The sequence below is a fragment of the Dicentrarchus labrax genome, unplaced genomic scaffold (genome assembly GCF_905237075.1).
Source record: "Dicentrarchus labrax unplaced genomic scaffold, dlabrax2021, whole genome shotgun sequence".
NCBI lineage: Eukaryota > Metazoa > Chordata > Actinopteri > Moronidae > Dicentrarchus > Dicentrarchus labrax.
In genome coordinates this window covers 260807-274796 of record NW_026136710.1, presented here as the reverse complement: position 1 = coordinate 274796, position 13990 = coordinate 260807, and the positions used below count along the sequence as shown (strand labels likewise).

The following is a 13990-nucleotide window of genomic DNA, read 5'->3' as shown; positions in this document are numbered from 1 at the left end:
TTTTTGAGTTGAAGGTCGCTTGGTTGAATGAATTCTGCCAAAGGTGCGCATGAGCAAGACATCACTAGGCTGGATCAGTATCTACTAGTACTTGACGTTTTGTTGCTGGGACTTACTTTCTTTAATTAGAACTTTAATTGCAAGATAGAGACAATAAAAAATTGAGAAACTTACTGCCTTCATCCACTCACTCATTTCCAGGATGACCACAAAGCAAGAGCGCAGCCCATGGAGCTGCCCCCTGCTGGCCATTAGAAAGAATGCAGGTTTAAGACACCTGTTGGAAACAATTCACAGACCCGGAAGCTCTGTCAACTGATTATATACTGCCAAGGATGGTAACTCACAGTTTTGGTAACCTTTATAGAAGTCCAATAATGTCCTATAAGCCTACTTGCAATCCAACTGGACACAGCCAATCAGAAGTCACCTACTCTAGTTCTCTGATTGGCTGTTGTTATGGCACACTGTAACTTTCTGTGAGGTTGAAGCGATTGTGCACTGAGAGCAGGGATGTTAAGGCAAATACGTAAAACTGAGTGACAGAAGTTCATCTTGTGCCGATGTTTGCAATCATTTACAATTTATTGAGCAATGAGTAGATTTTGGTTAGCTTAAATGAAATTATTCTTGCTGTAATTATAATTTCTCTCCAAATTATAATTTCAGTCAGCCAACTTGTGGAATAGCTATATACAGTATGTAAATGTGTAGAGCGTCGATGTTTGGTGTCTTGGATCTGACCTAGTCACTTCCTACAAGCAAACAGCAAGCACTGCAGAGAGTGGGGTGGACGATAATAAGGGTGATGCAGACTCACTCCTACTCTCTTTTTAAAACTCATTATCAGTATCTTCAACACAAATGATACGGTTCATAAATAACAGCTGTTCCGTGGGTCAAGGTGATGGATGTCAGGTCATTACGAGGAGCCCCAGTACTTGCTAGTTACTGCTTATGAAGCACACACACGCACACACACACACACACACACACACACACACACACACACACACACACACACACACACACAATCCACTGGATTTTACATTCAAATCAGTTACTACCACAGAACAGTGCTGTAGTCAAGACCACCTTCATTGAGTCCAAGACTAGGCAAGTCCGAGCCAAAAGACAGTTTAGACCGAGACAGATAAAAAGAATGCTTTTGCCCCTGTCAATGAGATCAGTTCGGGCAGCCAGGCATTCGATTGCAAGTGAAATTGATTGGCCAATGTCAATGCCTGTTCTAGATAGATTTCGAATTAAACCAATACCCACTGTCTGAACAAGCATACTTTATCAAGGGTTTTGCTTTGAAGGAGGAAGTTAGTCAACAACAACATATTGCTGGCCACAGTTGAGTCCAGCTAGAATATTTGGTGAGACAAATGGCGTAGTCTGAGACAAGTCCGAGTGCAAATACCAGAGAGTACAAGACAAGTCTGAGACAATAGAAAAAAGTCTGGACACGAGTACTACAGCACTGCCATTTAACGGTTTGGGTCATGACATGATCAAATAGAGGCTTGACATTGGTTAGCATTTTTCTATATGACAAAAAAAGTCAAAGAAAATAAGATGTTAATGTATTTGAATAGTTTTTATACTTTATATTTTTTTACTTTTTATATATATTTTTTTATATTTTTCTTGTCTAGGACACACTGTATATAGCACCATTTTTAATTTAACATGAGTTCTTTGACACAGCTGTATGTCTGGATCACTTGCAAGGGAATGTTTTCACACACATTGTTGGGGGGCCTGCTCTCTCTTTTTGCCACATTACATTTAGATCTCTGTCTTTTGTCATGGCTTTAATTATTTAATCATATTCAGTTGTTGTCTCTAAAGTATATGCTATTAATATGTATACCCATATTCTGCAGCAATGACCCACTTTCTTTATAAGAGTTTTAATCTAAAACTTTCAGACCAAGAGTGAAGATTAAATGTGTTGTTCCAAATAGCTAATATTCTTGATTTATAATGTTTGTTACATGACATGTTGAATAAACAACACGTGTTAATTCTGTTTCATGGATTTTCTCTTTTTCAGAAATAATTATTTTTGAGACATTTATGAAACGTTATCCTGTGACAGTCACGCAGCGAACCCAAGCATGGTGGCTACACTCACAGACATGCATCAGAACCATTAAAACAGCAATCCTTCAATCTCTCTTTTTGAGAATTCTCTTACTTTTCATCTCTGTGTCTGCACCAGATCAACCAACTCCCTCGCTCCCAATTCTCATCTTATCCACTTCTTCATTACCTCAGTTTGACCCCACACCCCTCTCTGTGTCGCTCCCAAATACACTCCCACACATAAAAAGAATCACATAAAGGGATGGAGTGTCAAATGAAAGAAAGGGGAGACCTGTATGTCATCTTTCTTGCTACCAGTTTGCAAAAAACCCAACAATGAGGCCTATATATGAGCATAAAAAAATTAACAACTATAATTGTATGTTTGTTTTTTTAAATTAGCCTTTGAAGACTCTGAAGGTCAGGTGATACCACAAACTATTAATGTTTATCCACACATCCTATTCACAGGTAGCTAGGTAGCTTGGTTGCTAATGGGCAATAAGTTATTTTTTATTTTTTGGCTTTTTTTTTATAGAGACAGCAGTAGAGAGACAGGAAAGGTGGGTGGAGAGAGAGGAGATGACATGCAGCAAGGGGCCACTGGTTGGATTCGAACCCGGGCCACCGCAGCCACTCTGGTGGGTCACCAGCTCTACCGACTGAGCTAACCGGGCGCCGCTCATGGGCAATAAGTTAATTATATAATTATATAATTAAGTTACGTTTTTTCAAGAGACCCATTGAGTCCTGTCTGCCAGGGGTCAGCAGAGCAACCTTATATAAAACAGCTAATAGGCCAACACTAATCCAGGTTGTAAAAGTAAACAAGCCAGCATCAAATAGTTTTCAATGTTTTCTTGTCAGGTTTTAATAAATAGATTTTATATATAATAATAGATTTTTTGGGGCTGTGCTGTCGTCAGCATGGCTTGCGAAGCAGCTGGATATTCTAGACAAATCACACAAGAATCCATCTTTTCAGGATCCACGCTATGCATTACTAGCAGTTTGACGCAGTGAAGCAGCTGGTTGTTCAACAACAGCAACTAGCATCAGATCAGAACTAGAAAGCAATGAAGGCTTCTCTCAATTGTTTGCTCTTTTCCTGTCTGGCTTAGGCCTAACTGGTTCGTTGATCTGATTGGTTGAAGTTCACCTGTGATCTACGGTATTTTTTGAAAGTGCCTGCCCTTTTCTGTTTCTAAGGGTTCAACTTTGTAAGAAAAGAAAAAAACAGAAAAGAAATCAAAATCCACAAGAATTATTCATGAAATCAGTTTCACTTTATTTAATCCATCTAAATCCACGCTTGCATTCTGGGCGGCACGCCAAGACCAAACAGGGACAGTTAAATACCAAGCATTCTACCTACACAGGTCGACTGATGTGCTGCCAGCACACATATTTCTTGCTTCTTGCATTCACAGGGAGCATTGATATGTGCCCTGTGGTTTGTTTCTACAGAGCTGGCTACTGCCTTCCCACTGTATCCTAGCAAGACCAACCACAAAATGTTGACATTTACTGTAGACTACCAGGGTCTGGCCATCTGCTGAGTGGACTGGGACCCATTACTTCCACTGACAGAGGAACAGTCAGCATGCCTGGAGATTCAAGAGCCCTGAAGAGTTTAGCCATAACTCAAGACACAATATACCTCAGGTTCAGGTCTCTTGATGACTTTGAGCAGCTGATAGTAAAACAGTGGGACCACTAAGTGGACAGCATCTGTGAGAAAAGAATGTTGCAGCTGGACGCCAACCAGCTTGCTAAACAGCAGTTGGTTTTGTGGCATCTCGTCTTCATTTGCAAACTCCCTGACCATGCCGGTATCATTCTCCGGTGAGACAACAGGACCATGGAACATTCTTGGACTTTGCAGGACTTTTCCTCCACGGTTGATAAAACTATGCAAAAGTTGCAGCATCCAGCCTGAAGTCCTTGGTAAGTCCAGTGCTAAGAAGTAAGGACAGACCTGAGTGCTGCAGCGTGTTTCAGAAGCGTCCCAGAGGAAGCTCTCCACTCTGCTCCTTGGAGAATACGCGCCTAGTCTGTTGTTGACAGAAGCTGCATCTAGCTGCACAGAGAAGATTGAGCTGCGCAGTAAAAATTAAACACAGGAGCAGCAAAGAGCATCTGATCATTTTTCAAAATAAAACACCCTGTGCAGACTCAAGATTCTATATCATATCAAAACAGACACAAAGAAGAAGAAACAATTAAACTACATAACCTAACGTACTTACTCGAGGCAGAAGCCCGTAAAAAAAGGAAAAATTACCAAATTAACAAGACCTGAGCAGGTCAACAAATTGGGCGGGCAAAACACTCTTAAACACTCCTACTGGGGTATGAAGCCGTGCTGAGGATGGAACAAAACCACACGACATGCTAGAACCATGGCCAGTGGAAGTGTTACTGTGTCAAGGAGTTGAACAGATTATGAACTGAAATTAAAAAAGGCTATGGTGCTTTCTGTGAATGTATCTGAAACTGAGCCCCTGTTTTATGGAGTGTGGCTGTGTCAAAATCTAGTTCTTAAACCTTTAATATTGCAGTTGATGTTATGCTTGCATAGTACATAATCTTGAATACATTTGCATTCAATTATCATGTAATAAAGTGAGTTGGGGAACAGAGGGGGGCACCCGATGTTCACGTTTTCAATTTCACAAAGGTCAACATTGTCGTGACTGTATGCTGTTGCCATGAACAGTAAGAACTCATTTTCAGAGTTCGCCAAAGTTGAAATTGACATTAAGTATTTGTGAAATTGCTTTGCCTCCTGACTAGATCCACTAACCACAGAGATTCCACAGAAATTACTTAATTCTGCTTTGAAATTTAGTGTTTAAAAAGGCTTTAACAGAACTTAGATTTTTTATTTATATATTATCAAAACTGAAGATTAATATCAGCTTCAAAAGCTGATATTGTTTATCCTCTTACCTCTACTGCATCTTTCTCTCTCACATGCACATGCTCCAGGTACAGTGGTCCTCAGTGGCCTGTGATTGACTTGACAAATGTGCTGTGGAGCAGTGCTCTGACAATATATACCCACCCGGTCTCATGTGGAAAACCTGCAGGCTTTTCCCCTTCAACACTCCTTCTCCCCATCAATCACTGCTGAAATCTGAGACGGCCATCATTCTCAATAAAAAAATAAACAAACACAAAGCTGAATGTCACTTTCATCATTATGTGCATCATTCTTTATCATCATTAGCATCATTGATATAATTAGTATGATATATCTACAGGCCTCAGTGGGAATAAACTCACAAATATGTTACAGTGTAGTTAAAAAAAAAGATAATAGACGGAGAACTGTGAAACATGCTTCTACTACAGTATTCAGTTGTGCCAGACCCTGACAGGGAAAATCATCCCCGCTTTTGTGTCTGTGTGTCTGACCTGCCGTCATGCTGAGGCTGGCTGCAGTAAGGCCACGGCGGCTGCTGTGAACACCGCCCCCAGGCTCCTGAATGAGTCCTCCACAGGTCCCGTCTCACTCGTATTCTGGCTTCTACTTTCAAAGAGTTGAGTTAAGATACTCCTTCACAAATCACAAATTGCTTTGGCCATTATGTGCCTCGGCTGCAGCCCATAGGTCATGTGAGGACGTCTCAATCCTAAGGTGATGGAACTTTAAATGTGGAGGAAAGAAAACTTTAGAGCACAAAGGCTTGCCAATATTTAACAGGCCAGCAACCTTGTGTAGATTTTTTGAGACTTTACACAAACAATATGCAATGTCCGGTCAGACTATCAAAATAAAGCTTGCATTGTTAACGTTATGAAACAGTCGCAGTATGGTTAGGATTAGGCACAAGACTTGATTGGTTAGAATTGGGAAGGTAAGTTACATTACATACCTGAAGTTACTTAAGTACATGAATAAAATATACGTACAGCTTGGGAGTGACATTGGTCTGTTCACACTCATGAAAACATTTTGAAGATTAGGCAAATGCCACAGAATATGTCTCACTCCTTCCGTGGACTGAAACTCTATCACAGAAGACATTTTGTCACCGTGGGACAATGACATGTCATTAATTTTATCATGATGAATGACATCATTAATGCTAAAAATTAATGATGAAATAATTATGATATGATAATGATCTCATTAATGATTGCTGAATCCCATCAGTTCCATTCAGAGCCCTGTATTGTGCATTTGGATCACTGTCACAGTGTCATGACTTACTGTGACCAAGCAGCAAGTAATAAAAACTGCAGTTCCTCTAATGGCCACTAGAGACTGGCTCCAGCAGTCACAAACTGCAAACTTTTTTTGTTTAGATAATTTACCCAGTGGAATTTTTATATAACTCACCCATTCAAATTGTATTAAGGCTTTCCTGTTATATTATATAATTAAGGGCATGGCCGCATTGAGCAGGCAGCTGCTTTCAATAAGGTCATCTCTGCCCCGACACAGAGTCAGGACCGACCACACTGAGCTTCACAACAGCTCTTCCGGAACCTCCAGTGACATCACAGAGACTAGGTCCATTTCTAAATATACACTCTATGACTGAGACTTGAATACAACAGAGCTATCATTCATTGTATTAGTAACAGCTGAGGATTCACTGCTATGACTAGGAAAATGTAGATACACGAAACAAAGCAGATTTAAGATGACTTGGTTACCTTTCATAGAATTAGAAAGTAAGAGAGCTGTCCTCTTTCTTTTGTGTGATATGTTTGTTTTTTGTGGTAGGACACCGAGGGTTGGCAGGATGCTGTTGGGTATTTGAAAAATTATATTCTTATAGTGTTTACATTTTTTCTATTTAGAAAATGTTAATACAAAAAACCTAATTTCCATCTATATCAACTTTCTCCTTAGAGCATGTCCTTCATGTGAAACAGGTGAAACAGCTTTCTGAGCAGTTGCGATTTTTATTTACTTTAAAAAATATATACTGTATGTTTCTCTGTTATACTTGTTATATGTTAAAATCATCAAATATGAACAATAAATATGTTAAGGTCTTTATCAGGAGCTCATTACCCAAAATAACTATTGGAGTAATTGATGAATTAATTATACATTTTCAAATAATCATTTTATTAAGCCTGTAAATCCTGACACATGGTGTGATAGTTAAAAAACTCTAAAAAAAAAATGCTATAATGCAATTTTAAATAGCATTTTCTTAAAATTGTGCATCATATGTAATTAATATTGCAATTAATTATATATATATATTTTATTTTATATATTTATAAACAAAACTATACATTTTTCGTAGCACTTATTTATTTTGCAATGTTAACATCTATTTTTCATTTATTGTTTTATGTATGAATAAAATAGTTCTATTTCATATATACTAATGCACAGATGCATACAGTATGTTAAATATTGATTTATTGTACTTTATTATACTATTTTTTCTTAGATATACTATTACAATATATCACTGTCCCATTTTGCTCAGGAGTATGAGGAAACGGCTCCATTATTTAAAATGAGTTTTCATTGTGTCACTCTGATAATAATGACATGTTTAACTCTGTGAACTGGCATTACAAATCTGTGTGTATGTGACAGTGAAAGATTGAAGACTGGGAACAAGAGAATGATGAGAGAGACGGAGAGAGCCTGAAAAGAGGCCTTTACTGCCTCCTAGTGGCATCATGGGTAAAATAAAAAAGGGGGTAAAAAAGAAAAACCTCATAAACTGACTACTAGGGTGGGAGCACTACGATTTATGTAGCTCCCATTCTGTAGATTGCATTTGTATGATAATGTCACAACCCTGTTATATGGATTAATCACACCAATATGAGCTGTTATCAGATGCTCCTGTAGAGGCTTTCATGTAAACGTGCTTCATGTTAGACTTCATAGTTTACAGTGAAGTTTCAGATTCAAATTATTGTTAATAATGCAAACGTAAGTAACATAATGCAGCTGCTTCCAGTTTCAAAGGAGATTTTATTCTTATAGAAGACACACAGAAACCAGACAGTATGGTGCTGTGATAACAATAACAACAACAATAATGGCAGTAATATACAATTTAATAAACATTGCCTCAGAACTGAGTTGGAAAGAAGTGAAATTACGATTATTATCATTATTATTAAAGGGACAATTACAGGCTTCCATATTAGGAATTATAACTTCTAATTTTGCAGGACAGTGGCCTCTTACTTTCAAGACTGTGTGTGTGTGTGTGTGTGTGTGTGTGTTTGTTAATGGTGACTGGTGACGTAACGGCCCCTGGTCTCTCTCTCTCTCTCTCTCTCTCTCTCTCTCTCTCTCTCTCTCTCTCTCACACACACACACACACACACACACACACACACACACACACACACACACACAGAAACGCAGTCAGGCAGCAGCAGCAGACGCTCAGTGCAGCCCTCAGTGTGCAGAGCGGAGGAGGACCGACGGCACAGGCTGTAGTTATGCCTCAGCTCCGGGAATACATATCTCCCCTCTCTGTCTCTGTCTCACACGCGCTGCTTTTTTCTCTTCTTTCCTCCCCTCGAGTTCACTTTTTCCTGCCTCTTTTCTTTTGGAGAAGCCGATAAGGGAAGCCGGCCGTGCGTCATGGTGCGACTTTGCGCATTTTTTCTGGATCTTTAAAAAAAGTGATTTCTTTTTGCCTGGACTAAAATGAAGCGCTTTTTCTGTGTGAAGGAGAAGAGAGGCAGCGGATCGCAGCCCGTGTCTCTCTCTGAATATTTGGCTGCAGCTGCTGGTGATCTGCGTGAAGCCGCTGAATAAATCGGCGTTCTCTATAAGGAAAAAAAGGGTTGCAGTAAGCGGCTTTTTCTCCCTCCGATTCTCCTCTGCCCCTGACAATGTGCCAAGTCCATCCAGCACACAGGATCCGTTGATTTGTGATGGTTTCGCTTTTTTTCTTTCCCAGGATCGATTTTTTTGGAGGGATTTGGGAATTTTTGGGATTCAAAGTGAAGGTCAATGGAGAGATTTGCGCATCTCCCGTGCGTCACGGTCCCATTTTAACACCAAATAACGGTGGTGCGCCTGTTTTCTGCGCGCCTGTGTGCTCGTGTGTGTGCTCGTGTGTGTCTGTGTGTGTGTGAGCGCCTCTACCTCCTTTTTTCTCCTCTCCCTGCTGTGAGAACTCACACCCTGATTTTTTTTCTCCCTCCACCCAAGGCTCACGCTGCAAAGTTAAATGCTGGATCTATATTTCAGCGACCATTTTTGGCTGTAAAAATGCTGAGCGGCGTCCTCTTTCTGAGCGTCCTCACGGTCACCAGCCTGTCACCGTCCGAAACGGAGAGCCGCAAAACTTCAGCCTCCAAAGAAATCTGCAAGACCCGCTGCACCTGCGAGGAGCGGGAGAACATTCTGAACATCAACTGTGAGAATAAAGGATTTACCACTGTCAGTCAGTTCCAGGCGCCCCCAAATAAAATCTCCCAGCTTTTTCTAAATGGAAACTTCCTGTCACGGCTCAGCGCCAACGAGTTTGTCAATTACGGCAATGTCACTTCACTGCATCTTGGGAATAACGGCTTGCAGGAGATCCGAACCGGCGCTTTTAACGGGCTGCGCTTCCTGAAGCGGCTCCACTTGAACAACAACAACCTGGAGGTGATTAAAGAGGACACCTTTGCAGGACTGGAGAGTTTGGAGTATTTACAGGCAGACTATAATTATATCAGCACCATAGAGCCGGGAGCTTTCAGTAAGCTGAATAAGCTCAAAGTGTTGATCCTAAATGACAACCTGCTGTTGTCTTTGCCTCCCAATATTTTCCGCTTTGTGCTCCTCACCCACTTGGATTTACGTGGCAACCGGCTCAAGATGCTGCCGTTTGCCGGGGTTTTAGAGCACATAGGAGGCATCATGGAGATCCAGCTGGAGGAAAACCCATGGAATTGCACCTGTGATCTGATTCCCCTCAAATCTTGGTTGGACACTATTTCTGTCTTTGTTGGGGACATAGTGTGCGAGACACCGTTCAGGCTGCACGGTAAAGACATCACCCAGCTCATAAAGCAGGATCTGTGCCCCCGTCGGAATGCTGGTGAGCGTGTTCACCCCCCCTCTGACTCTCACTTTCAGGGAGCCCTGCCACCGACCTACCACCCCGGTGTGATCACCCCCACCCGTGCCCCGAAAGCTTCCCGTCCGCCCAAAATGCGCTACAGGCCCACCCCTCGCATCACAAAGGACAAACACGTCTTTGGGCCCATAATGGTTTACCAGACGCGCTCCCCTGTGCCCATGTTGTGTCCCAGTGTGTGTGTGTGCACATCACAAAACCCCGACAGCGGATTGAACATCAATTGCCAGGAGCGGAAGTTGCATAACATCACTGAGCTGAACCCCAAGCCCTCCTACCCAAAGAAACTCCACCTGACCGGTAACTACTTACAAGTGATTTACAGAACTGATCTGGCTGAGTACAGCTCACTGGAGCTGCTTCATTTAGGAAATAACAGGATAGCAGTGATTCAGGAAGGGGCATTTGAGAATCTGACAAACCTCAGACGGCTCTATCTGAATGGGAATTACATTGAATCCCTTTCTCAATCACTCTTCTTTGGCCTGCAGTCGCTCCAGTATCTGTATTTGGAATATAACATTATAAAGGACATTCTACCACAAACATTTAACTCTTTACATAACCTACAGCTGCTTTTCCTGAACAACAACCTGTTAAGATCACTCCCTGACAATGTATTCGGTGGCACAATGCTAACGAGACTCAACTTGCGGAATAATCATTTCTCCTACCTGCCGGTTCGAGGGGTCCTCGACCAGCTCTCTGCGTTTATTCAGATCGACCTACAGGAGAACCCGTGGGACTGCACCTGTGACATTGTGGCTCTCAAAAACTGGATGGAGCTGTCCAGTACCAGTGTGGTGGTTAACGAAATCACTTGCGATTCGCCCTCTAAACACGCCGGTCGCCTGCTGCGCTCGCTTCGCAACGAGGCCATCTGCCCTGAGCCCAGCGAGGTGCCCCCGCCTCAACATGCACCCCCTACAAAAGCCCCTACATTAATAAGCCCTGGCACTGAGGCTACCACCCCCTCCTCCTCCTCCTCCTCCTCCTCTTCTTCTTCTTTTAGCTCAGTCAGCCCCACTGAATCCCGACCCCACACTCCTGAGTTGCACCCAGAGGTCCCGCTCTCCGTCCTGATTCTTGGGCTTCTTGTTGTTTTCATCCTGTCAGTCTGCTTCGGCGCAGGCCTCTTTGTTTTTGTTCTGAAGCGGCGCAAAGGAGTGGAACACGTCCCCACAGGCGCCAACAACTTAGATCTCAACTCTTTCCAAGTGCAATATGGCTCCTACACTCCTGAACCCACCCAAGACAAAACCTCTGAAAGTCACGTTTATAATTACATCCCCCCACCTGTGGGCTCCATGTGCCAAAACCCCATTTACATGCAGAAGGATGGTGAACAGGTGGCGTATTACCGCAATCTGAAGGAGCTCAGCTTTGGGCCCCTGGACGCAAAGAAGGATGATGTCCTCACCCGCAGCCCAGGGGCCTACACCATTAGCACAATGGATTTTATGGATAAATCTCCAACATCATGCGGTTTGACCACCACCCCGGAGCCTCCTGAGATGTTATATCAAAACTTAGGGGAGAGGCCCAACAAGGAGCTTCCCACGGCTGCCGGCGTCCCCCCTCCCCCCTTTCCATTACAACTTTTGCACTTTGCCTAAGAGACCTTGTATCGTGCCCCCCTATGAGGCTGCTACAGCCCGACGGCATGTCACCAACCAGGACAGGTTGAACAAAACTGTGCTGTACGGGACCCCCAGGAAATACTACGGGGCCGAACACCCCTGCAAAAACAATGAGCACCCGCTTCTGCTCCCGGGGAAGCTAAAAACAGAACCAGACTACCTGGAGGTTTTGGAGAAACAGACTGCGATGAGCCAACTGTAAGATAGCGACAGTGCCCCCCCCCCTTCTCCCCCTCCTCCTCCCCAGGTTCTGTGCAGCATTCATAATAATCACGCAGTTACTGTAATAATATCCCTCTCTATATATCTATCTTATCTATCTGTGTTCAATCCTACACGATTGACTGGAAGTGAACCGAAGCCTTTGATGATCTTTTTTCTCTCTTCTTTTTCTTCTCTTTGTTTTTTCTTTTCAAGATGTATAAAAGGAGCATAAGAAGTATATTATTATGCAGTTCTATTTTTTCTCCTGGATGGTATAAATTATTTCTTCTTTTTTGGAAAATTCCAAAAGACTTTGATGACGGCAGGTATATAATGGGCAGGACTGTGTACAACTGTATTTTATTTTCCCTGTGACAAACAGAAAAAGTATGAAATAATCATTCTTTGTAGAAGAGGAAATGCTACAGATTGACATTCCTGTACATACTTAGCATAAACAGATAAATGGTGAGTGTTGAACCATAAAAGAAAACCTTTTCAAATTCCAACAAGCGGCAAAATCTTACTCTACTTACTCCAGAAAGTGCCTTTGCACTCAACTATTTTATCAACAAATGCTCTCTGCAAAATGGAAATGTTCCTCTTTTTTTTTTTTTTGAAAGTGCTGTATTTTAAAGAATCAAATCTTTATGTAAAATAGAAGACTTATTTGTCTGTTTAAAAAGAAAAAAAAGAAAAAAAAATGAACTTGAGACTGGGTGTGAAATGATATGTGAGTTCTGGACAGGGAGAATCATGTTATTTTGCTTTCAATATGAAGTGTCTATGGAGATGTACAACGTATAGAGAACATTGTATGCTATAGGGGAGCAATACAGCGCGGCGAAATTGCGCCATTAAACTTTCACTGAAGCACTTTGTCAAGATCCTGAGCTCGAGGTAAATTTTGTTTAGACTGTGCATAATTATTTTTGGATGCTGCGGTGTGCTGTGGACTGCTCTAGTGTGTGTGTGTGTGTGTGTGTGTGTGTGTGTGTGTGTGTGTGTGTGTGTGGTGGGAGGCAGAGAAAATGAAAACGGAGCTGGCCTGCAGCTCCTCCTTTTCTCTCTCTCTCTTGCCGCTATAATGCGATGGCTCCTCTAATGATTGACAAGGTGGATGTTTTTGGGCTCCCTCTCAGCTGAACGACAGACACTGCTTCCTCCTTTCTCCGACCTGACGCAGCATTTCAAGGTTTTCTCCAAATTCCCGCTCCTCCCTCCTTCCCTCCCTCTGAAATCTCCACTCCATCCATCTGATGGTGCACTGACAACAGTAATGTTTGATGTAGAGGGTCAATATTTCCTTCAGCGGGGACGAGGATGTGTGCTCTAAAGTGATTGTATTGTCTGAAAAATACTGTTTGGCCTAAAGAGAGATACATGGACTGAGAAATGTGCCGTTTTTTTTAACAGCCGCTGCTTCTTCAGCATTGTGATCTTACAGGGGAGAGGAATTGTCATTAGTAGAGCAATTAACAGTAGTGAATTGCCCCTTGTGGATAAGCAGTAAAAGAAAATGTGCCTGTGCTGAATGGAGGGTAGTCTGCAGCGTGAAGCACTGACTCTGCTAGAAACCATTTGTCACAAAATACAGCATTCCTCCGCAGCCTGCCGTTCAAGAATGACACCAGTTATGTGCAGATTGAAAATAAGGTGGCATTTTTTAACAGGTGCTGCTTCTCTGACACTGAAATCTTACAGGAGAGAAGAATTGCAGTTATACGGATTGGCCAGTCGTGAAATTCTCTCGTGGAAAAGCAGTAAAAGGAAATGTAGTCTGCAGTATAAAGAGTACGGGCTCTGCTAGAAACCATCTCTTAAGAAATACTGCATTTTACCGCTACCTGTCGTTTGAAAATGACGGCAGTTTGTGCATATCATCGCCCCATCGTGCATTTATAGGCTTGTCCTACTCTCTTCCCCGGCCGTGTGACATGGATGAACTGTGCTACCCGCTCTAATGCTAATTCT

The 13990-nt window shown here is 42.2% G+C and overlaps 1 protein-coding gene across 1 annotated transcript; it reads left to right on the top strand.

Moving 5' to 3' along the window:
- Positions 1 to 8376: 8376 nt before the first annotated feature.
- slitrk2 (SLIT and NTRK-like family, member 2) lies at positions 8377 to 12903 on the top strand. Its single transcript, XM_051412041.1, is given in 2 exon segments — positions 8377 to 11761; positions 11763 to 12903. Coding segments are annotated over 2 exon segments (2697 nt in total). The 5' UTR covers positions 8377 to 9316; the 3' UTR covers positions 12015 to 12903.
- Positions 12904 to 13990: the final 1087 nt, after the last annotated feature.